The sequence below is a fragment of the Acanthisitta chloris genome, unplaced genomic scaffold, assembly GCF_000695815.1.
Source record: "Acanthisitta chloris isolate BGI_N310 unplaced genomic scaffold, ASM69581v1 scaffold2996, whole genome shotgun sequence".
Taxonomy (NCBI): Eukaryota; Metazoa; Chordata; class Aves; order Passeriformes; family Acanthisittidae; genus Acanthisitta; species Acanthisitta chloris.
The window spans coordinates 361-26,047 of NW_008678519.1; the positions used below are offsets into that span (position 1 = coordinate 361).

General features: G+C 40.8%; 1 protein-coding gene across 1 annotated transcript in view; it reads right to left on the minus strand.

The window, feature by feature from the left end:
* Positions 1–3,954: 3,954 nt before the first annotated feature.
* Positions 3,955–25,687, minus strand: part of LOC103804295 (ankyrin repeat domain-containing protein 33B-like) — a gene marked incomplete at its 5' end in the record, with an annotated part of 47,301 nt that continues 25,568 nt past the window's right edge. The window contains 3 exon segments of the mRNA XM_009076901.1: positions 3,955–4,805; positions 11,563–11,703; positions 17,234–17,363. Of these exon segments, the coding sequence (XP_009075149.1) occupies positions 3,955–4,805; positions 11,563–11,703; positions 17,234–17,363 (1,122 nt within the window).

The window sequence follows — 25,687 nt, forward strand, 5'->3', positions numbered from 1 at the left end:
AAATGACCTCAAAGAACGCTGCATGTCTGTAGGTCATTTTTCTATTCAAGGTGGTTTCTTTGCCAGCTGCTCTAATATCTGCCCCTTAGCAGGACAGCATGAGCATTGAGGACTATCAAGAAAAAGGCATTCAATGAAGAGGCCCAGTGAGGACTTTTGTCAAGGCTTAAAGCCAGTTTTCATTGGCATAAAAAAAACCCCAAATGAATAATACATAGTGACACAAGGAGTCAATTACACATAATCCCGTGTTCCAACCTTAAAACCTTCCGTGGAGTTGGTGGTCTCTTCGTTATGACCCCATTGCTCACCAGAGACAAGAGCAAAATATCATTTTGAATGTTAGGAATATCACAGAGAATGTTGGGAAGTGCTTGAGCTTTCACTTTCCAACATGACTGTATTAAATCCCTGTTGCTCACTGCAGAAGGAAGTCAGCCCATTGTGCTGGGAGCTTCCTGATGAGTGAGCACCGTGGTGAGATGTTCGCAGTGTACCGAGACAAGCAATGGATGTGAAGGCAGACACAGCCAGTGCTCCAGTTTTACTCACAATGCTCAGGAGCATCCTTCCCACTAATATGCCAGTCTGCAGCCTGGCACTGAAGGCAGGCAGAAAACATTCCTCTGCCCTAGGAATCAGTGTTCCTTCTCCCACTGTGGGAGCATCCTTCTGCAGCAGCACCTCTGCCTTCCCTCGGGAACTTCAGCTGCCAAGAGGTGCTGCCAAAGTTTCATGTGCTTTTTTTTTTGAGGAGGTAAACTGTGCTGCTTGAGTGACCAGGAGCAACCTCAAGTACAGCCAGTCTCACCTGGCATTTCATAGCTATGAATCTCTTGGGGGAAAAAAAAGGCACAGCAAAACACAAAACAAACTACTCTATTTGTGCCGAAATCAAACAGAAATCAAATTCTCCTTGGTGGCAGCAGCTCAAGGTGGGCAGACAGTTCAAAGAGAACCAGACATGTCTCCTTCTCCGCAGTGGTCCGTTTGCCACAGGTTTTGAGAAGCATCTTTTCTGAGAGCTTTGCCCATCCTTCGGACAGGCAATATAAACAGCAAGTGAGAGATGCAGCACTTAGGGTGAGGACAGTGATAGGAGTTTTGTGAGAGCTTTGCCCATCCTTCAGACAGGCAATATAAACAGCAAGTGAGAGATGCAGCACTTAGGGTGAGGACAGTGATAGGAGAAGTAAGACAGCCAGGGGACAATGAGGCAGCAGGGGAGGAAGGCAATGAGGAGACAGAGACCTGTGCCTGCAATTCCAAAACTAGCAAGAGCAAAGCTTTTACACAGATACATGAAATGGAGCCACACTGTAAGGATGCTGGAGGACCTCCTACTTGCAGCAGATTTCTTTCTCCACCAAGATGGCAAGCCAAAGCCCAGTAGGGGACAAATGTAGTGCTTTTCTTTTATTCCTAGGGAAAAATTCACAAGGAGTGGAAATTGACCTACAATAACTCCTTCTAGGGAAACCAAACTGTTTTTAGGTGGTGCTGATGAGTCCTCTGGTGAAAGTGAGTGGGCTTTTAGATCTACTGAAAAGTAAAAGGCAGCATCCCCAAACCCCTCTGAAGAATAAAGTTGCCAAATAGGTTTCACAGCTTGTGCCTCTTTTAATGGAAATATCACATATTTATGCACATAAACACAGTAAAGTACAAAGGATTAGAAAACAGGCTTAATTTTCAGCCCCTAACTCTAACATACTGTACACTAATCCCTGAGAGCACCTGTCAATCATCTGTCCTTGCAAGTGATACTGAGAGTGCAAATTCAAGTGCTCACCTGCAGCAGAGGTTGCTTTTCAGATACTGAATCTGAGTGCTAAGTCTTCAAAACGCTGGGTTGGCAGTAAACAAAAATTAATAGTTAAACCATTCAATCCAGTGTACCAATTTAAAATCCATCCTGATGCCTTTGCCACAGACAGCTAAAAGATTGTCTTCCTACTCTCCAAAGTTATGAGTTCAGCTTATATTCTGGTCACTCGAAAGCCATTACACAATCAGTGCCTTTGAATTGCACTGCATTGATGCACTTGCGGACTAAAAAATCCTCTTTGCATTCACAGGACTGGGGAGGTGTATTAACAGGTGCATATTCCTCCAGCTCTGGCCTGGGAGGCTACCTGGCAATGCAATCTGGCCAGTGCATCTACTCCAGCAAGATGTACAAAGAACAAGCTGTGTGGAAAAAATCCTTGTTTCACACGTCTGTCGTAACCTCTGTCAAGCGCTGACCCTGCAGATGTGAGCTGGCAGTACTGATCTGGGCACTGGTGTTCAATCAACTGAATTTATTTCTCCCGTGACATGCACAGTTTCATTACAAATTCAGTGAGACTGCAGCCAGCCTTAGTGATGTGGGAGTAAAGGATGGAAAACTTTTCCCTTTCTTTAACTGAAGGAAGAAGCCAGTGACAGCAGCAGCTGTGGTCTGCCTGGGCTCCAGCACAGCAACACCTTCAGGAGGACACACCACAGTACATTTCAGCTCAAATGGCTGCAAAGCCTGAGTAAAACCTTACCCTGAGCATGTGCTGTATGACTTGCTGTTTGCATTTGACCTCTACTTCTATGAATCTGGTTTTGCTCCAGCAAACAGCAGGTTTACAGCCCTTCCTTATCAGAATTTGACAGAGTTTGGCATGCTGTTCAGGCTGACTGCTGGAAAAACCAAAGGAAGCCTTAATTTGGACCACAAGAACCTGCAGCAACCTGTGGGAACTGCTGCTTGGAGATGCACTTACGTACTAGGGAAGGGTTTTTTCCCAGTGATGAGAGAGAGGGGTGAGGTAGTGCCCTCTCTGGGCACCGAGAGGTGTAGTACCAAAGCTTACAGTGACATCTGGCCACTTTAGTGGCTGAGCTAGCTGCCTGATACTGCATCTCTGACTAGGTATTCATAGTGTATAGCTGGATTTGATAACTGCGAAAATTGCTTGAACTTCTGAAAGCTGCATAATTGTCTTGGCCTGCCTATAATCTGGAAACGCTCACAATAAACCTGCTGGGTTTCTTTTTAAACAGAAATTTAAATATCAACCTAAAAAAAAGCCCACCTGTGCCTCAACATCTCCTTTATTTCACAGTAAAATGCAACAACAAAAATTTCCCTGAGACTAAAGAGGAGACGACAGATAATAGATAAAGGGAAACCTAATGGGGGAGGCATATCTTAGGTGATGGTGGCATTCAAAAAATTATCTCAGCTTCTCTTGTTGCTTCAAAGAAGTCAGTCCTTGCCCCTGATTTATACCTGCAGAAGATGTGAATACCTCAACTGCAGAGATGTTTCATATGCAGCCCTTTTTATCTTCAACAGAGCAAATAATAGCATTAGGAACTGCATCCATACAGACTGTATAGAGCTGTACAGTTTAATACTTATCCTTAAACTTTGTTTACTGGAAGTAAAATAAAGTGCTTAGTATATCAAAACCAATTGTAGACCTGGTTTTCACTGCCCACCAACACTGTGGTATATTTTAAACTTTTTGTTATCACTATAAAAACCTTGCAATACGTCTACCTAAGAAGGGAGAGGGAGGAATATCTAGGGTCAAAAGCACAGCTCCTTAATTTTGTCCATTACAAAATGAACAAAAACACAATATGACCCTTTCACACACATGTTGTTTTTTAAGCCATTTCTCAGTCATTCACCTGGAGCTGGAAAAACAGGAATCCACAAGAGGACTGCACCACTTAGAACTTCCTGGCAACAGCAGATAGGTAAAACTTGGTAAGTCTTCCATGCCAAAGTACCTCCTGCTCCACCATCAGACACACTGTGGCATAGCCCTTGCTGTATTTCTGCACCTTAAAGGCCATTGCTCAGTATTCCAGCTCCATGAGCAGTGGGCATGCACAATGGCATTCAGTCTGTTACCTTCCTCAGATAACGAGACTCGTGGCTCAAGAATCTCTTCAGCAACTGCCTTTAAATCAGGTCCTGCTTCGGGCAGGAGATACCTGCCTCAGCTTTTGAGGCTCTGCTGCTCTATTCTTCTCCTGTTCCTCTGCCTTTCTCCGTTCCTCTTTTAGCTCCTTGTATCTCCATTTGGGAATCTGCAAATAGGGATCATCCTTTGCACTGCTCCTCCTTCTCGCCTTTTCTGGCTGGAAGGTGGGTGGAGGAGCCTTGCTTACACGGACTTTGGGGATGACAAATCCTGGCCTGACACTGCTCCGTCTAAGCAGGTGGAGCGGCAGGAGACTTGCTTTCCTTGTGGCTATTGCGCTCACTTGAGAGACTGCAAGGCTGATGGGCTGCAGGCTGGCTCGGCGTTCCTTCTTCTTGGGGATCACCATGACTTTGGAGTTCTGAAAGAGCTTCTCATAGCTGCTAACGTGATCTTTGTCTTGAGATCGGATCTCGTCTGCTCTCTGCTTCCTAAGGATTTCCTGCACAGCCAGTCTGCGTTTGCCGACAGAAGGAGGACTGCCCGGGCACACGGTCCGGCATGCCAGAGCAATGAAAGGACTGCCCAAGCCTGTTGTCACCTTCACCATGTGGTCAAGGACCCCATCTTCTTCTGGGCCATAGAAAGACCGGAATGAGACAGCTGCCCTTACGCACTCAGAAATCTTCTGCAAACAGCTTTTTGGCTCCGCAGCCTTGGCAAGAAGTTCCTTCATCTTTGGCCATTCTGGTTTATATTCATCAGAAAACTGTTCTGGGCATGGCCTGTCCATCAGCTTTTGCATGATGAAGGCAGATTCTGATCTTCCTGTGAAACAAGCCCATTCCCATGAAGTCAATCCACGGCTTGGGTCGGTTGCATGAACATTTGCCCCTCAAAAAAAAAAAAGGAAAAAATTAGTGTTAATTAGTAAAACCGCTCACACTTTTATTGCTACGATCAGAAGTGAGTCAGGCAGGTCCCTGCAAGAAAATGTCACATAAGATACACAATAATATTTGAGTCAAAACAAACATGCAATAAGAAGAGATCAGGTTCCTGGTTTTCTGAACGGATTAAAACAGTAAAAGAAATTAAGGCTGTGTATATAAAATTCTCTTAAAACAATGCAAATAATGAAGTAATAACTTTCAGCTGCATTGAATCTTGACTGCCATTTTAAAATCCATTGACTTGGAATCACAAGAAAAGAGCGACAAATATTGAACAAAACATTTCCGTACACAAAAATCCTTCCCATATAAAATTGTGGGCTTTTCACCAATCGCTGCCACTCAGAGAGAGATCTTGGGCTAATGATCACTAGTTCCATGAAAATACCAACTCACTGCTGACAACAGCAAATAAAAGACAAGGAATTTCTAGAAAAGCATTAAAAATGGAGAACAATAGAAAGAAAAATAGAAAGAAAAAAATATTGCCAGACAGAAAACACTAGGTGTACAATTCATGTTCTCTTATCTCTGAAAAGACGCTGTAGAACTAGGAAAAGTTGAGAGAATGGTAACCAAGGGTGATCAAATATAAGGAAAGTTTCCATAGATATTAGAGAGTGGATAATGGGTGAGATGGACTTTCAGTCTGAGCCCAGAACAGCTGTTCTCCTCTACTTGAGATTATCAGCCTGAGGAAGTGAAGTAACTATTAGCAAAAACATGCTGTTATTACCAAGTGGACCAGCATAAGAAGGGGCTGGAACACAAGCTAGACAGCAGAGGATTAGACTTTTGAAGCACAGTGTTAGATCCTGGAAGGAAATGATTTCTAGTGGCCTGTCCTCCTCTCACTCCCAATTTATGATCTTTATCCATCCATATCTGACATCTCTCCCCATCACCATTCTGGTTTTTTCCATGTATTTCTCCATCCTTTTCCAGCTTTGCCTTCCATTTGTTCCCTTCATGTTCTTATAAGCCCCCTCAGATAGGTTTCTGCCCTTGTTCTTCACACTTTTCAAGTGGGGTTACACTCTTCTCCAGGGCACCTGAATGTATGAAGAGAGGATAAAAGAGTAACAGGAGGAGCAAGCATCCTAGTCTGCTCTATGGTGTCCTTTACAACTTGTTTAGTACGATAAACATATTCCTTGGCAATCAGAAAACGGCAGGGAAGTCCTCTCGGTTATTAGGGAGGGACAGTGGGCATTTGTCAATGAGGGTGGCATATGCCCAGTTCTGCTCACACATAAAAGCTCTGTAAAGGACAGAGGAAACTCAATAGAGTGCACTTGTGGAAGAATTGCTGCAGAACAAGGAGCAGGTTTTTGGAAGCTGAAGTTAGCAGGACACTATTGCAAACACTCAACACATTACAGATGGGGAGTGCTAAAGGTACAAAAGATCTGTCCAAAAACTAGCTTGGTGTCAGCAGTTAAAAGAATCTCAGAGATGTGTCGAGGACTTGACAACTGGCACCATATCCTGTGCTTTGCACCCAAGTAATCCTGAACACACCACCTGGGCACACACGTCTTGATGTTTCAGAGTATATGGGTTTGGAGGTGAATGAATGAAATCAACAGGAGAATGAGTGAATACTCTCTGGTTTCAGGCAGACGCATTCTTAAGCTGAAAATCCTTTGTTTTATTTTCTGGCTTTGAACTTTGACTGACCTCAGAGGGAGCTTTGCACACTCCAGTACACAGACTTTGTTCAGAAGGTCTGCAGCATTTTCCCTGGGACAGGCACAGGCACTTTGCCCAGCTGCTTCAACATAACTGAGCTCTGCAACATTCAGTTGCAGTTTACACGTATTACTGGCCCTGTAGGTAATTTCTGCATTTCTGGAAGAGTTTAAAGCTGGGATATGAGCAATGTTTGACTTACCAAAGGGCTTCTCTAATTGATGAATCACCATTTTCAAACAGCCAACACAAAACTGATCTACACAGATCTTGTCACAAAATGAAAGACAATCCGTCCCATTGCTTTGGAAGAAGATGTCCAGAGAATGAGATGTGAGGAAAAGGCTATCATAATTCTTTTTTTCAGGGTGTATTATCTTAGTGACAGCATTTCAAACTAGAAGAAGGAGGACTTGATATAAGGAATGGTAACCAGGAACCAGTTTGTGATGGGTTTAGTATAACCTTCCCTACAACAGCTATAATGTTCTATCATTGCAGGAAAACAAAGGAAGATAGAGAGCATGGGGAAAGTGATCAAAAGCTCAGTTTTAACTCTGTTAAGTACCAGTTGATTCCTAAATGTCTGAAAAAATCCCTAAAAAGATGTTAGAGACACAGACTGAGAGTAATGTGCATGAAGACACACTAAGCAAAAGAGCCAATCTCAGTTTAACTGTAATTTAAATGAAATGTGCAGAATGGACCACTTAGAGAGAGAGAGAGCACAGGGGCACTGCAAAGAGTGAGGCATAGGGCCCAGACTGGAAGGCAGAGAGGACTCAGAGGGAAGAGTCAATCTCTCAAAGAGTTCATTCACTGTGGATTGAAGAAAGGATTGAGAGATCTCAGAGGCAGCAGTGTTTGATGAAGTCCATGACTGCAGAAGCTACTGATAAACCAGTGAGGGGAGGAAAAAAAGACATGCAAACATGTACTCCTGCTTCACTAGCCTGTTTTTGAACCTTCCTACACAAACTTCCTACCCCTGAATCAATCCCATCTCAGGCTAGGCTCTTATCCTGGTCCCCTCTTAACACTTGCCGGGATCTGTACTCCTTCTGTGGCAGACTACATGGAAGTTTCCTTGTTATACATGTAAGAGGCAAGGAACTAATACAGGAAGATCTGCAGCTAAAGGAATTGTCTTCAAATTTAAAATTTAATGAATAGTATGCTCAGCTCGTAAACAAGCAAGAGGTATAGACGGCCACTTAGCATTATCTTCAAGAAAAAGTCATTCCAGCTCTGATATGGTGCAGCCATGAGGCCTTGGGCCAGAGTTGCTCAAAAAGAGTGGTATGTGAAATTGCTCACTGAGGGCTTGGGGACTGCACTCAGCTCTGCTCCTTGACTGAGTTATGCCAGTGCCTGGCCACATGCCTTGCTGATGTGGACGCTGACCACAGACTTAACTTCTTGTTTGACCTCAGACCTACCTTGTCTCTAGGGACATACCTTTTCACCATGGACTTGCCTGGCAACCACTGCAGTACTGGCACATCCTGGTTACTGTCACTAGCCCTGCTGCATTCCTTCAAGGAGTGCCTTTGTTGAGGCTAGTGCTGAGGCCTTGCTGTCACCCTTGGTTTACTTCCCTTTGAGGAGAAGCCCAGTACTTCCGACAGATGAGTCCCCAGGTGTTTTGGAAACTTTATCTCAGAAAACAATACTAGAGTATTGAAATCCCAACCTTTCGACTGAAATCAATGCTGACTTTGTACCTTGTATCGTAAAATCTCTTCTAAGGTGTGATTTACTATAGTGGTATTGATTTTCTGTACAAATCAGGAGACATTTCTGAACAAACGTGTCATTCAGCAGAATACCTTATCTGCAATAGACATGAATAGTCATGTCCCTTTGTAAATGTGATAGCAGTGTTATTGAACTAATTGTCATCTCACTGTAAGTATAGCCTACAAGTTTTCTTTTAGGAAAACTGCACTTGCCACTTGCCTTGATGTTCCTAAAAGTTGCCCTGAAGATCATTTTCAGCAAAATGAGTTTGAATACACATGCTCCTTTAGGATAACAATATCCTATTTGATTAAGAGCGTTCAATATCCCTTGAGGTACAAAACTCACATCCCGAGTTTAAAGAGAGGGAGTGAAGAAGCTCAGGCACCTGTTTCCAACATGTTTTATGCGCAGTATTGAAAGCCCAGTCTCCAGATCCACGGCCACTCCGACGACATTACTAAAGCAGCACTGAGTTTACACTGGAGATTACAGCAGGGTTTGACACATGAATAACAACCAGCATTTCTGGCTGGCTCTCTTGATGAGTGCTGGCAGTAGCACGGTCCTGGCAGCGCAGCAGCCTGTGACAAACTGCCGATGAGAGACCTGGTTCCCCCCTTAGACACTGCACACTCACGAACAGCAAATTCACATGTTCCAAAGACTCACTTTGAAAGAGCAACATTATGGCCAAGTGTCTCAGAGTGCCTTAATCTTGTAGTGATTGACCTTGGCCACCCTCCAGGAACTCAAATTTCAGAAAGAGCAGTCACTTTGACAATCCAGCTCCAACCATCTGTCACACATTGCTGTTACCTCTTTCCCCATCTGACTGTGCTAAATCCATGCTTAGGCAGCTAGGAGGGTGAGTTATTTTGCTTTACTGACCTCCTGCATTGCTGTAAGTAGGTGGCCATCAGTAGAGGTCTTACCCAAGCCACTGAACAGATATTGAGTTTAAAATCCTGGCTGTAACTCTTTTCTAAACACACATACCTGCTTTGTAGCTACACAAGTAGACCCACAGCTGATGATGGCTGTTTCTCCCCGATGTTGTCCTGCATTCTTACCTTTTAACACAGATTTTTGCAGTTTTATCTGTGAAATCAATTTTTTCACCAAATCTTTTCATAACAATTTATTTTTCCTTCTCCAGCACACTAGCACTTTTTTGTCAGCAGTCACTCAGTATTCCTTAAATCCCAAACTACTTCTAAATCCATTCTAAATGAGCAGCTTCCTCCCTCCATTTCACCAGACCGTGCAGAGCTAAAATATACCCAGATATTAAAATGGGTGCAGGCAATTTACTACACTCCCTTTGCGGCCTCTATTTTTAGCTGAAAATGTGAGGAACTGCAAAATACTCACTGAAACTTCAATTTATAAACTCAAGTGTATATTAACTCTACACCTCTTTAATCGGTGGATGATCTTTGGTATCCTCGCTATCTTTGATGCATAAAAAGGCCAATAAAACCTTCTGTAGGCAACTCAAGATGGAGGCCAAGAAAGCCATTTTCTGGCTGGCTAAAGGTTTGTTTCCCCCAATATTCTGTTTTCTTATGAATCATGAAAACAAGAAATAGCAATTCAGATGTCAGAGGCAGCAACCACAATAGTGAACTGTGATATTGATCTCTTTTTGTACAATAATCAGAATAACAAGTACTGAGTTATTTACTAAGCTGGAAAGGTTGGGAAATAGCTTCAAGTGATCCCAATAGAAAGAACAAGCTTCCATCAGTTCTCTAGGGATAATAATAGAGTGCAACGACACTCTAAGGCCAATTTGACAAGTCATAAGGTCTTAGGATTGAAGCTTCGTTGTAAGTGATGATTTATAACAGGCACTGGAAAATTCTGAACTAGCATCTGCACAAAGTACGTGTTAGTCCAGAAAGTGCATCTGTTTCTAGCAGCACTCTAGATCTGACAGCCATTTTATAATTTTTTGTCAGAAAAATTTAACTCCAAAATGAATGATCTGGTTCCAAAGCCTGTAAGAGGTTTGCGGAAAATAACACACTGGTTATTACATCATCTAAACATTTTCTGTGTCGTATCAATGTCTGGAAACTGGATGTTATGAAATGAATCATAGTAATGTCACTATGTATGATAAATGCCTGCAACTTAAAATACTCTGATTGTGAGGTTTAGACTTCCATGACAGCAAGATCACTGATAAGAATTATTTATTCAAGATGTCTCTCAATGAAATGGACTTGTAGGACTCTTGGTCTAGACAGTAATAATATTCACATGCCGTTTGTTATAATTTCCATAATATTTAATTTGTGTCAAATATCTGTAACTGAAATACAAGAATATATATACTAACATAAGATAGTTATTCAATTATTATTTAATAATTTATAAACCAATTACTTAGTAAGAACACTGTGGCTGAAAGATTCTGTATGCTAGGACTGCTTGTTTAGAGGCTGTTACCCCAGTGCCTCTTGTCCTTACAAATCTCCTCTCCAGGACCCCTTCACCTCTCAATGCAATAACTGCTGGAAATTCAACTGCAGACAAGAGCCAATAGCAAGAAACCTCATTCCTGTTCTCAGATGTGAAGAGAAACAGGTGGGCAGAGATGGACCTGCTAATACCCTGTGCCACAACTCTCTCCTTGCAGCAGAGACAGACCTGCTGGTGTCCTGTTGCCCAACCCTGGAGACCAAACTCAGAACTACTGAGTCATTAGAAAAAGACCTATGTAACCAAATTTCTCACCAATGTCCCCTGTGGGATATGACCCCTCCGCTGAACTCTCCTGAAAGGAGACAGAGCCCCCAGAGCTCTCCAGTCCCTGCCTCCAATTGGATGGAGATGTGGAGATCTGGCTGCGGTCCCACCATCATCACACACCCTTGCACCATCACACACACAGAGCTGACAGCAATAGACCTGTATGCCTTTCCCAGCTGTATCATTAATTTTATTCCCTCCTTTTCTACAAATTTGGATGACTCCACTCCCCAAACTCTCCCAGAGACAGAGAGTCTCACCTTGACTGCTCCTGGAGAGCTCCTGGATGAGTTTCTACAAGCAAACTGAGTGCTCCTGCACCCACAGCACATGCCTTCACCACCTTGTCTATGACTTATTTAAAAGCTGCACCCATTTTCAGGGAAAGCTGCACCACAGCTCTCAGAGCTAACACCTTAAGAGCCAATTTTCTTCTTGGTGTTTGTGTGTGACTGTCTAGTATTTAGCCAGATAATGACAAAGAAGCAGCAAAGCACTTTGCATACCTGCCATCATCAAGGCTTTCACACATTCCGTTCGGCCCTGCATCGCAGATTTCATCAGTGCTGTGAATCCAAACGCATTCCTCTTCTCAATATCAAGCCCAGGAAAATAGTTCAACAAATAGTTTGTAATGGTTATGTGCCCTTTAAAGAAAAAAAAGGCAGAGAAAATATGTCACAGAATGAAAGAACTGTCTCAAGGTTAAACCAAAATCTACTCCTGCAGGTCTGATAATGGGAAAATGCAGATCATTTATAAGATCTCTTTTCTTTTTGTCCTCTTCCACTCATTGCAGTCATCAGACTGAGGGTTAAGTGGCACTGACTTGTGACCAGAGTGTTGGGATAGGAGGTGGAAAACCTGCGTTCCCACCTTCTCTCGAGTTGCTTTCCTTTCTGAAAAGTCACTTTAATTCAAGGGAAAACTGAAGACCAGAGATAGTCACTCTGAAATTACAAGAGGCCCCAGTTTCTTGACTCAATGAGTAGCACTGCAAAGGGAATCCCTACAGCTTATGGAAGGAAGGCCCATCACTAGGGGAAACTGCTAAGATTCAGCTTTTTCCCTTCTTGGGCAAATTTGAGCCTTACAATCATGGTACTTCATTAAAGAGTGATGATTATGCATAGTAGTTCAGTCAATACTAGCACACCACGCCAGGCCTGATATGAGAGAAAGGAATATTTTATGTAGGATCGCATATTTTTATTTTTCCATCTGACGGTGTAAAGCCATTTGTCTGCTCTCCAGCAATAGGAAAATGGGGCTGATGTTCAGTTTTGGTAGTAAAATAAATTACTTAGGTTCTGTTTCTAAAGCAACTGCTGTTGCCGTTCATGTGCCTTGTACTCCAGGATAACTGGTGTCAGCAAGGGTGTACTGAGGACTTGAAGACATCTCTGGCTAAATGGTTGGGAGACCAATTAAGACATCAAGTCATTATAATTGTACTATCAGATGAATATCTGGTGCCATTATGACTCATTCAAAACAGTTTTCCCTTCACTTGTCAATCATTTTATGATGCTTTGATGCTTTATAAAATAATGCAGTCTGTCAGGCAGCTGCAACAATCACAATTTAATTACTAGGAGCTGTAAAAAATATTCTCTCATCTCACTCTGCAGTCCAGCTGAATATTCTGTGATGCATGTCATTCAAATTCATCTAGAAATGTTACTGAAGGAGATTGTAATTCATACAGCACAATTTTAAAAGTCTGTAGTGTCACATCTGGTGCAGATTTCATCAGCAGTTGCTTTGTACCAACATAGTTCTGCATTCACTTTGGAAAACAAGTTAAGAAAATCTTTACCAATTAATTTAAGATGTTTTGCAGGTGTTACTATTTCTCTCCTATAATGTTTTGGACTCTGCTACCTTTCTGCAAAACTGGAAACTCTCCTGAAACCTGAGCAGATGTACAGATAGTGCAGATTAGCCGAGCAACTCCAGAGTCAGAGAAAACCAAAAAAAGAGCTCCCTGTACACATTCCAATGCAAATATAAAGATTTAGCAAACCACGACAAGCTGAACAAAGCAAAAGTGAACTGCATTCAGGACAAGATCAAGTGACCTGGTCTTGCTTACTCAATACAGAGGCTTCAGCTTCACTGACTTTATGACATGCGATCAAATCCTAGCAGGGTATCAGTTACTACTGGGATAATCTTTGTGCCCAAATTGTTTTGCAGTACATGCTCTGTTTCATTGACATAGACTATGTATCTTCATGAAGGTTTTGGAACAGCTGAAATACTCCTTTTGGACCACAGAAACCAGAGACAAACTGAAACTAGGAGAAGTAGTATGATGGAGGATTTTTCAGCAGTCATTACATCACTAAAGATGGTCTTGCCTTTGCCAAAAGTATAATTGCAGTAAGAAACATTTTGCAAATATGGGATGATCCTAAGAGTCCATCCTGAAATTCCCTGCCCAACCAAAACTCTCCAGGGAAATAGAGATGGCCTCAAATGAGACAGAAAAAAACACCAGCAGTAAAATAACAAAGAAAATTAAGAGGTTTGTGATTCTCAGAAGTTTTGTGTCTCTGGGATTCCTGAAAACCACTTCAATTTTAATCTGCAGAATCTTCTGTCCGTTGAGGTTTGCTTCAGATTTCTAGTTCAAACAGACATCAAATTCAAAGCAAGACTCACACTGCCAAGTTTTTGTTCAAACCCTGTCATAAGCTTTTGATTTAAGGCCATGAAGTTTACTTTGGTTCTCCTGTGTCTGGGTGCACTAGCAGTGTGTACCTAAATCATAAACGAGGTGAGTCTTCTGTGATGTAAAGTCTGCTACGAAGGCTGTACACCGCTCTAAAACAAATGAGCCTGGCCTCAGCCAGTTTGGGGCACTGAATTCAGATCAGGCTGTTGCTGTTTGTAAGCCAGATCTATCTTCTACCAGAACTGGCATGCTAAGGGTACACTTCTTCTCCCTGTGAGCCATATTTAGAGATCAGCACAGATGTCTGTAATAGCTTAATTCACTTAATTGCTACCACAGAGGAAATGCCTATAATGATGACAATGTTACCTAATAATCTATGTAATACAGGCAGAGGATAAGCTGCATAGTAAGGAAGATGCTTTGTCAAAAAACATTACAGTTTTGAATTGTACCTGCAAAAAGCCTGTGCTTGGTCTATGAGTGGTGAATGCTTTCTGATGGATTGATGGAACCAAAGACACCCGAAACGCTTTATCCCCTGGGTGTTTTAGGTCTTTGTGTTCTCATGTCTTTCTTCATAAACAGAAACTAGAATAACTTCCAATTTTGTGTTTCTAGCTCTACAGCCTTGCCCCAAACTGGTCCCTGTAACATAAAACATCTATACTTTGTAAACAAATACAACTCTTCTGAACACCAGTGCATGGCAATTACCATACACTATCACTGAAGTAGCTATGTCCCCATCAGAAGCAGAACTGAGAAATAAATGTAATTTTCCTCCTTTTCCCTTTTTTCTTTTTGAAATCACTCCGCTTCTCACTTTCTTTTCACTTGTTATTTCAATCTCTTGTTTGCATCAATCACATTTTTTTCTGCCTTGTTCTCATAATGATGTTTAATGATTTTGCTTCTGCTTGAGCAGCATCACCACTCATTTCTGGGCACCACCTGCTGCAAGCTGCAGAGAATTTACAGTTTTGGTTGGCAAGCTCTCTTTGAGAAGGGATATAAGAAATAAGAAGTATTGAGAAACCAAGCAAACAGAAGAATTTTCAAACCTGAAATTTACACACAAAGCAGAGCACTTTGTGGTTATTTTTCTATACTAGTAAGCTTGTTAAGAGAGGACTGCTTTTCACTGATCCCTCCAGCCCATGCAAAATCTTCAGCTTTAGAAGCTTCTTTTGAAGGATGAGAATTTCAAATTATCTAAAGCAATATGAGGAACTGAATTCACTTATCTTCTGAAACTCTAGTTGGTCTTTCAGATAATCCTATTTAATTCAAGCCGATGCTCAAATTTGAGCATTGTCTGGGAAGTCATGAAACAGCACAGGCAAGTGTGGATTTTAAACAACTCTAGCACAAATAAAGAGGCCTCTCTGTCTCCTCCTTTAGTATCTAGATGCAGCTCCTGAAACACAAGGAGCAATTCCTCAGAACCACAGCTGTTTTTTCCCATCCAGCTCTTCTCTGGGGTCTGGTCATACATGATGGCCCACCTGGCCACTGGGTCGTAACAAAAATGTCAGCACTTTCTGAAACCTTCTAATAGCACTTTACAATTAACTGAAATAATGTCCTTTGCTATTAGACTTTCCACAGCAAACTCCATACTTTAGTTATAAATAACAGTGATCTCAGAATAATTTATTTTGCAATAATGTTATTATTTTCATGGCCTAAAGTTAGAAAAAAACCAAGAAATAAATTCTTCACGAAAGGCAAGCTAACATAAGCTTTGCTTTCAGGTCTGCATAATACACTGCTCAGCAATACTACTTAACATTCAGCAATAATTAAGCAGCATCTATTGCACTGTAGCTCCTCTGGTTGCAATGTTAACCTCACAGTAATCTCTATTAACACTCCAGCAGTATCTTGTGATAATGAATTAAATAACTGGTGTCAACACTGTAGCTCAGGATAATCACAGGCAGGGGAAAACATCCAAGTTGTTGGGAGTTTGTATAAGCTTCTGCTGAGTACAGGCATTTCCAGTTGCTTTGGGGATCAATAGCAAGTACTGGCAGAGAGTGTCAAGTCAATGTCAGTCCACTGGATTAATTCTGAGCTCATTATCATGAGTTATAAAGGTCAGGAAGGAGTCAGTGTTAAACCTTTTGTAGTCCAAATTTATATTAGGGCAGATAAATAAAAGTAGATTAGTGTTTTGGAGACTCCTCCAATTTCCTTGGAAAGCTACTACACTCATGACTTTTCTGTGAACATGACTACTGTGGTTGCAATTCTTTCTTCCAGTATTCAAGACTGATCTTGCAGTGACTTCTTTAGCACAGTTCACTTTTGGATACAACACAAAGCAAAGTTGGGTACTACTTGGAAATGTCCAGTGGCACTATTACTAAATTAACATGAAAACTGTACTGCTCCGATCTTTAGACATGGCTTGTAATGTCCATTGACATTGCCTGATGGAAATCCATTTCCTTCAGCCAGCCAGCATGTGGGAGTGAGTGCTATGTCTCATGAACTCTCACAAACATCCTGTATACTTCATCAGTCAGAAGACATGATAAAGACTAGGTGTGCAATTCCTTGTAAAGTGACTGCCTTTAAGGAGCATGTTTGAGGGATGCAAAAGACACCATGGATGCAGAGCTAGGCAGCCCTTGGAAGATCTTCTAGACCACAAAGTGATGGCATCCTTGGTGAAAATTTTCCAGATTTACATGCTTTAGCACTTTGCTAACACTTGTAAGAGAAACCTAAAGCTTCCCTTAAAGATTAAAGCACAGCCTTTCAGTTTAACAGAAATAATCAATGAGTTGTTTTTTAACTGTACACTTGAAACTAGTAACTCTCTTGGGAGTTACTCTTACATTTAAGTGATCTGTTATACTCATTCACTGAGTATTACCATGCTGGGTAGGATAAAAGAAAACCTGGGGCTAAATCCTGCTCTCACTCCAGTCTGCATCAGGATTAACATGGTCGATGTCAATATAATCAGTCTGTTATAAAAGAAGCATTGGCAAGCACTGAATCCTGCTGGGGTTTTTTGCTTTTAACTAGGGAGTGGAAGAAGGATGCGTTAGCACCTAAGACATTTCTTAATGAAGATACATTTTCCTAGAATCAGCAATTACTACAGACCCACTGAGACAGGTGCAACAAGCATGGGAGAAAAGATGCTATCAGCACTAATACAGCACATTACACAACCATAATGTTCACTTGTTGTTTGCTGCACACTTGGGCCAAGATTTTCTTGAAGTTAAAATAGTTAAAGTCTTCTACTGGAAATGTATAGCTTTGGCTGTGTTAGTCCATTGGATAAATATTACTGTAGATGAATAATTAGTTCAAAGAAAATCATGATAAATGGACTTGGGAGTGGGCTTGGCCAGGATTGTTTTAGGCAGACTAATTTATTTTAGGGATTTGAAAAAAAAAACCACTAAAAATATAGTCAAAACACACACTCTTCCCAAGACCCTTTATGTAAGAGGTGATACAGAAAGCCTTACCTGCCTGTGCAGCTGTAATTAGAGCCGTGTTCCCTTCGTTGTCCTGCCAGTTCACATCAAGGTGAGGGCATTGTGCTAAGGCTATTACAATATCCACATAACCTTGGTAACAGGCAACGATAAGACCATTCTGTAAGTAAAATATAAAGTGAGGGTTAGGTTCACCAGACTCGGAAAAGTTCACTGAAAAGCATACTAGTCTGTTTTTTTATTCTTTTTTTTTTTTTTTGCCAGACTGAAGAACTGAAAAGGTATCAGCGTAACTAGTGATTAGCTCCAGGCACAATGTTCAGATCCAAAACATTGCTTTTTATCTCTGCCCTTTGGCAAGTACCATTTGATACTCCTCAGAAATACCTAAGAGAGTAGGTATTACATTATGCTACATGGAAAGTAACTGTTTATAAATGGCTTATGCTTATATGGCTACATACTCTATATCCAAATGCGAATAAATCTGATTTTATTATACAATAAAATGAACCTGGCAGGTAAGATGAACTGGACCTGCTCTGAATATTAATTTTCTGAAATACAGCTACTTGCTCTCTGAAGGGGAAATGGTAGGCAGGAGTTATGTTCATACTGCCTGTTGCTATCTTTAAATACTTCAGGTTTCTCATTAGAACTACGCCTTCTTTTTTTTATCGCAAATAAAATTAAATTGCTTTCAGAGTTCCTGTTTAATGCGATTTATGACAGCTGGAAGCTGTAAAACTTCCAGGAGGAAGCCAAGCCAGGAGGTAAACCTTGTAACTACGCTTGGTACCAAGATGATGTTTCATTCCACAGTGGCAAACTGACAGCTTCCCTAAAATACAGCAAAATACACTTGTCATTAATTAAATGGAACTACAGTACTTTATCCTGGCTGCTCACTTGACCACTAGAATTAAAGCCATTGTGTCTACTCTTCAGAACTACTTGGGCAGCCCTGTGTTCATCTGCCTGGGGCTGACGGGTGCAGAGGCAGACACATCTGTGCTCCCTGTGCTCCCTCTTCACTGCCAGCACAATACTCTGTTTACTTGAGCTCAGCATCAGTATCTGACTACTGAAAAGACAAGGGCAGAGACACAAATCTCAAACTCTTTGGTAACCCTGCCTGCCTAAAATGCACTCACACAGACATGATGCAAGTTCATAACTGCTGAAAACTATCATGAAGGAGAACCTGGTTATGAAAACAGAACGGCCCAACCTGACTCCTCCATCATTTTTCTAAGCAGCTCTTGCCTACACATTCTCTTTTCCCCATTTACTGAGACAGAGACATTCACCAAATTACAACTATGGCTTCTGATTTATTGCCACTATAACTAGTTAGTTAATATTTCAGTGCCCTGCTTCACTGTTATTCTGGATAGTTCTGTTGGCTTAGGTGGCAAAGAGCTTCATTCAGATACAGAAACAATACCAACACTTTGGGCTGCCCAAAGGCTATGTAGGATATTTCTCAGTTACATCTTTCAATAAAATAATTACTCTGATTTCTTTTATTCTCAATTCACTCCTGTCCTCAGCATGAAGCAACACCCACCACTGCTTTATAAAGACCATTTCCTTGTGAAGAACCTGTAATACTTCAAAACCTTCTATTGAAATTGTACAGAGGATTCTGCTAAAAGCCATATATATATTAGTTTTTTCAAATATATATATTCACTAAAACACATGTACTTTCCTGGTGGGATTGTTCAGATTAATCCACGTTTTACTACAACACAATAGTTTTATAGCTTTTAAAAAAATGTCAGTGTCCACTTGGGAAGGACTTCAAGATGATTTTAGTTCTTTCATAATGTCATTTTTCACTTGAGGTTCAGGATGTAGGTTTTTACAACTCCAAAAGCTCTGCAGATTTCAAACACCACCCAGTCATTCAGTAACATGTCAGTTACTAATGATAGCAGAAAACTAAGTTTACAATAGTTTGGAGACCTAAGATTCTTGACAATAAGAAAGAAGATCCTATTGTTCACAGGAAAAGAAACGGCTTTTTTGAAGAGAGTGGTAGTTTCAAAATAGCTGTAAGAATAACGTAAAGTAGCTATCATCTCTAATGGAAAAAACCTGTTTCACCCAGTATCAGGAGGATATTTTCATAGTATATTTTCACAGAACATCTTTGTGTTCTAAAAGTATTTACCAGATGCTGAAAAAAATTCACTTTTTTTGCTCTCTCCGTAAAATAAAAGCAAACTGTTAAAGTCACAATTAAAATATTGTAAAATGTAATAAAATATTGTAAAACTATGACAAATAACAAACATCAGCACTTTTTTTTTGCTAGAGGTTTTAGTGTTACAGTATTTAGGGACTTTGGTCCTACTTTTAGTGGGTACTTCCATCAGATAGGATCCAATGCATCTAACACTGGCATTTGTATTTCAGAAAATAAGAAACACAAATTTTCTCAAAATCAATCAAATTTATTCACTATTCTGAGTTTACAAACCAGAAGGATTACTTAGGCATCAGTATTTTCTGAAGTTTATTTTCCAAAGGTGCTGTCAAAGACTGCTTGCTTAAGGATAGAGAAAGGCAGCAGAGAGTAGGAGCTTTCTGAGGGATTACATGATGCAGTAGCACGGAAAATCATTCTTGAAGGACAGTTATACCAATCTGAAGTGGGTCAGATAAGAGTGTGAGAACCCAATGTTCAGTGGAGTGTGCACCCAGCAGTCCTTGGTTGAGAAGCAAAACAAACAGTCTCATGAGGACGTCAGGACAAGCTGCTTCTCCACCATATGGCTCTGAGCACTGCGCAGGGCTGTAAAGCTGATGTGAGTGCTCCCTGCTTACCCTCACCGATTACGTGCTCTGTAGGGAGGTGGGTGAGACAGACTGCTTGCTGAGGGACTGCTTTCCTCTGCATGACCCTTCCAAAAGGGTCAGATACCAAAATGGGGTGCAGGAGGCACCACTAAACCACTAAAGTTTGCATCCACTTCTGGCCCTGTCTGTATTCTCCTTGCTGAAAGTTAGTACAAGCAGATCAGCCAGGATGTCCATTCAGTCAATAACAAGTCTGGAATATTTTAAGTTCATTTACCAATAAATACCATAATATATTAAAAACTCCTTCTACAATCTCAATTAATAAATTTAAGTGATACAAAATTGCTTTCAGCAAACTGCCTTTTGAAACAATCAGTAAAGCAGTAGTCTGTATCACAGCAGTCTGCAGGAAAATACAGCTGTGCAGTTAATGCCTTTTTAAAAGATAAAAATAAATGAGTTTTAGTTAGAAAATACTGAACCTGAGCAATCTGGTTACCCTCAGAAAAGAGATGACATTTTATCTCATTAATGTTCTACCAAGGCATCAATTATTCCACTCCCCATTTGAAGGGTCATGGTGCAATTATGAAGTGGTCAGTGTATATGGAAAAAAGAATATGTTTTTTAAATTGAATCTTACTATTATTTTTGTTGGTAAGATCAATTCTCAGACGTATTCACTACATGCTACATGTGAAATCTTTAGGAGAAGGAAGATTGAAAATTCCTAAAAGTGTGTCCCCTCCCTAAGACTTCAGCCTTTCTCCTTCAACAGCATCATCTCCCCTCTCTTCCCTTTCATATGCCCTCAATCACCACTTATTTTAAATCATGATAAAAAACTTAAACAATTCCCATTAATATATAATCATCATCAATTATTAGAAGGTATAACTGTACATATGTCACAGCCTGCAAGCACAGTATTCCTGCTTTTCAAGGACTGCTGTGTTAGCTCAAACTTGCTCTCTCCTGAGCGGTGGCCCATGTTACTGCCCATCATTCCCCCAGACCAATGAAACAGGACAGGCAAAAAAAAAAGATCTGCTTTAATCCTCTGTGCAGAAGAGACCTTAAACATGAAACAAAGTTTGTAACAGATCCTATTTAATTTTTCAAATACCATGTACAGACTCTCTGTGATAAACAAGAAAGCATGAGTCATCCATCACATCCACTACATTAACATTTACCATTCTTTTTCCCACATAAGGGGAGGGGTGGAAAGTCAGCTCAGTAACTCTTTTTTTCCTAGTAGAAGCCATAATACTTCCAGGTGTTGAGGTCCCTATCTTTCCTCTGTGGAATATTTGGCATTTCACAGAGCTTTCTCACAGTCTTTCTATAATATATGACATATCTGATTTTTATGTAACTAGAATAGTTTTGAAAGATCTCCTTTTGTTCTGAAGTTACAGAGCAAAATGAACAATACTTTATTTAGAATATATGACAAAACAGTCAGTCTGGGATAAATTACTTATTTTCCATATATTCTAAATAAAATATAATTCATTTTCTTGTTTTCTTCTCAGAGTACATAAATGAACATTTTAGGCATGGAAGTACCTGAAGTTATTCAGGTGTTGCAACATCTTCATCAAGCAGTGAATCTTTTGATTCTGTTTGAACTGATAATTTCTCCTGTGCCTTGGATTTCATGTAAGACTGGAATAGTGCTGCCACTATAAAAATAAACTGCTTTGCTCAGCTGTGTTGGCTAATGACATAACAATGTGTCTGATTAAGTGAGGTCATGGATATCTCAGGAGACAATTTTATAAATCAGATATTATGACAAAATTACAGATGTAAGGTTGTTTGTACACTAGATCATTACAGATAATAGAGATCACAAGAAATACTAGAGGATCAATAATGAACTCAAGCTGAACAGCAAGCAAATCACATACAGCATGCAATTAATTTAGCTTTTAAAAAATCTCCTCAGGCAACTTATTTTCCACCAAGATGCTGAGAATGAAAACAGCTTATTATAGTTTTTTGCCTATTATCCCATACAAAAATGTGTCTGGCAAAAGACTAAATTGATATTGCCCATTCTTCTTCATAAGCATCATGATAAACAACTGTCCAGTTTGCTTTGCAAGCATCTGTAAGTATTAATGACAATTCTACAAGGTTGGTTTACTAACAGTGATTAAAATCACATGTAATTGAATTAAATGAGATAATGATACATTTGGATCCATAATGCAGAGACAAGTATGAAAATTATGTCTAAGTTTAAAATGTATTACACAAACAATATCACGAGTAGTAAAAATGAAAGAATAATACAACATAAAGGAATACAAAGCTGTATTTAAACTTTTTCTTGTTGATTTACTAAAATAATTTACATATTTAGTATTTTGTGTTATACATAACTCACTATTTTAACAGGGCTATGTATAACCATCGCTTACTGTAACATAATTCATGCACAAAGAAAAAAAAATTAAAATCAGGTCAAGTATTTCAAAATAAATCTCCCAAATTCATTTGAGGGAAATTCTGATCTCTGCTAAAAACTGCAACTCTGTGAAAATTGGCTTAACAAAGATTCAAAATTTACATTGTATTAAAAAAGTGCAAAATTTAGCACTGAGCAACACTATGTGCTATATACTAATTTGTGTATCATGCACAAAACGTTCTGGTCTACATACAGCAACCTGAGAAATGTTCATAAGTGGCTTGAGATTGTATCATATTTGGTTTAGGTTGATTAGTTCAACAGCAACTGCGATAAGGTAATTATTCAGGTCATCAGTCCCATGAGAAGTGGCGTTTATGTGCTACAGAAACCCATCAAGCACATACGCTTTATTATTATCTGCACAAAATAATTTAGGCTGACCTTTTGGAGCAACAGCTTAGTCATATACAAATTTGTATTGGGAAACTGGTAAAAAGAAAAACTGGGAATTTAAATAAATTTTGTCCTCTGACAAACCCCCATGTACCTGGACGAGGGGAGAGAGGCTAATTTTGCCAGGGAAAGTGATCAGAGAATCACAGAATCATAGAGTCATCAAGGCTGGAGGAGACCTCTAAGATCACCAAATCCAGTCATTGACCTGCCACTTGGCTGTAACTCCTAAACCATATCATCCAGCACCAGATCCAGATGCCTCTTAAACACTTCCCAGGATGGTGACTCCACCACCTCCTTGGGCAACCTATTCCAGTGCCTGACCACCCTAACAGGGAAAAAATTCTTCATAACATGTAATCTGATCTCCCGTCTTAGTTTATGGCCATTCCCTCTAGTCCCCTCGCTGCAGGCATGGCAGAAGGACCATCCCACACCTCTCTACAACCCCTTTCAGGTGGTTGTAGAGAGCAATGAGGTCAACCCTGAGGCTCTGCTTAAGACTAAACATAGTCAATTCCCTCAGTTGTTCCTCATATGACGTGTTCTACACCTTTTATGAGCCTCGTTGCCCTTCACTGTACTCACTCCAGTGCCTCAATGTCATTTTTAAAGCGAGAGGCCCAAAGCTGAACATGGCACTCAAGGTGTGGCCTCACCAATGCCAAGTACAGAGGGATGATCACTTCCCTAGTCCCACTGGCCGCACTATTCTTGATAAAGGCCAAAATGCCACTGGCCTTCTTGGCCACCCATGCACACTGTGGGCTCATATTGACCCACTGTGCACCAGAACTCCCAAGCCTCTTTCTAACAAACACTTGAGCCACTCCTCCCCCAACCAGTAGTGCTGCATAGGTATGTTGTGTCCCAAGTGCAGGACCGGCACTTTGCCTAATGAACCTCATGCAGTTGTTCTCAGTCCATTGATGAAGTCCATCCACATCTCTCTCTGTAGAGCTTGGTGCGAAAGAATATTCAAGCAGGGATGGGACGTCAGCATGTAAAACTCTCTGTCTGCTCTGCAGAGGAATATAGTTGCCCAAAGCATAACCCTGTATCCAAAAGAAAGCTCCAGTGCCTGAATACGGAAAGCACAAAATTGCCACCTTTGCTCTGCAGCATTATGAATGCCCAGAGGTTCATTTCCCAGCATGAACTGCCTCCACTACCTAAAAACACAGGCCTCTCTGCAGACACACAGATGATGACCCATCATTTTTCCCCTCTATTTTTCAGGGTATGTTTGACTTCACTTATTTCGTAAATGCCTCTTGAATCAGTCAGGTCACATGTCTTTTAGTAAAGGTATAACTTAGTATATGTATCATCTCTGCAGAAATCCTTACTTAATCTATTCTAATCCAAATCTCCATGATCAACTCTAAAAATAGTTCCAGGAAAGTTCATTTTACTATGCCTGCTAAAGCTTTCATTACACAACAAAAAAAAACCCCAAGTGCCACTTGTGTAATAAATCAGACAACAGGAAAAGGTAATGAAAATAGTGTGACTTTCCTTATTTACCAACACGTATGTTGTAAAATTTTTAAACCAATTGCCTAAATTGGTTTCAGCATCATTGGTGATATAAGCAGCTGACAGAAACCTCAGGAAGTAACTGCTAAGAGCCACAAGGGACATACAAGGCAAATAAATACATGCTGTATAGTCAGAGATATTCCAGTAGGTGGGATCTATAGGAAATATTTTTTTATATGACAATACTGAGATGTTTATGAGATATTAGCCCTTCTCTATTTTTTTAAAGTATCAAGACACATAATAAAAGCAAATAATTAAATGGGAAATTCAAAATCCTTGAGCAGACGGGTTTGTACACTGCTCCACAGGAGGCAGCACATGTGCCCAACCCTTGCACTGCCCCACATCTCCCAGCACCAGCCATCTAGTTGCCTCTTGGCACAGCAACCTTGACTGAAGTTGGGGAGAGGGGACAACTGAACAGCCAGATGATCTTCAACCCATGGGAAGCCTGATGGGAAGAAAACTGGAGCATTATACCGAAAGTAGCAATCCTTTTTTCTCCACACTCCTGCAGGGACTTCTCATCTTCCCATGAGGCAAAGTCCAGGTAAGGCAACACTCAGGTGCTCATGAGTCCTGCACCTCATTCTGCCCCCACCAGGGATGCTCCAGGAGCCATGGAGGGCATCTTCTATTTTTCACCTCTTTAGTGCAGCAGCATCTGCTGCAGCATCTCACTCCACACATGCCTCGCCCAGACCACACCATGTCTGAAGGGCTGGAGGGCTGAAGAAGCACAGAAGACATTTTTTGACTGTCTAACCTGACCAACAGTGAATGCTTGCTGGCACCTTCTCTCCCCATCATCAGAGTAAAGGGCCGCTTTGTTCCTTGCTGTATTGCATCCTCTCAACAATCCTTTTCATGGCAGAAGTAGGCCAGAAGCAGAGGACACTCAGGATTACATCTAGCCATGAAAACAACCCTGCAAAAAAATATGAGTCAAGGGACACTGTGCCGACTGAGTCACAGGAGGCCTAAGCTGCATTGCCAGCTGTTTTACTATGAATTAAGATGATCCAGCAGCAACTGGATCTATGTTATTGCATGAAAAATATTTTACTGCTTTTTCCTCTCTGAACCTCACCTAGAATTGAAGGCCTGAACATGTGAACAAGACCTAGTAGGAGCTACAACTAACTCAGGCGTATTTTAAGATTGAGGTGCTTGAGTTGGAAAATTTCATGTGATTTCACTGACATATATTTTTTTTTAAATTGCTCAGGATGTTAGAAAGTATACAC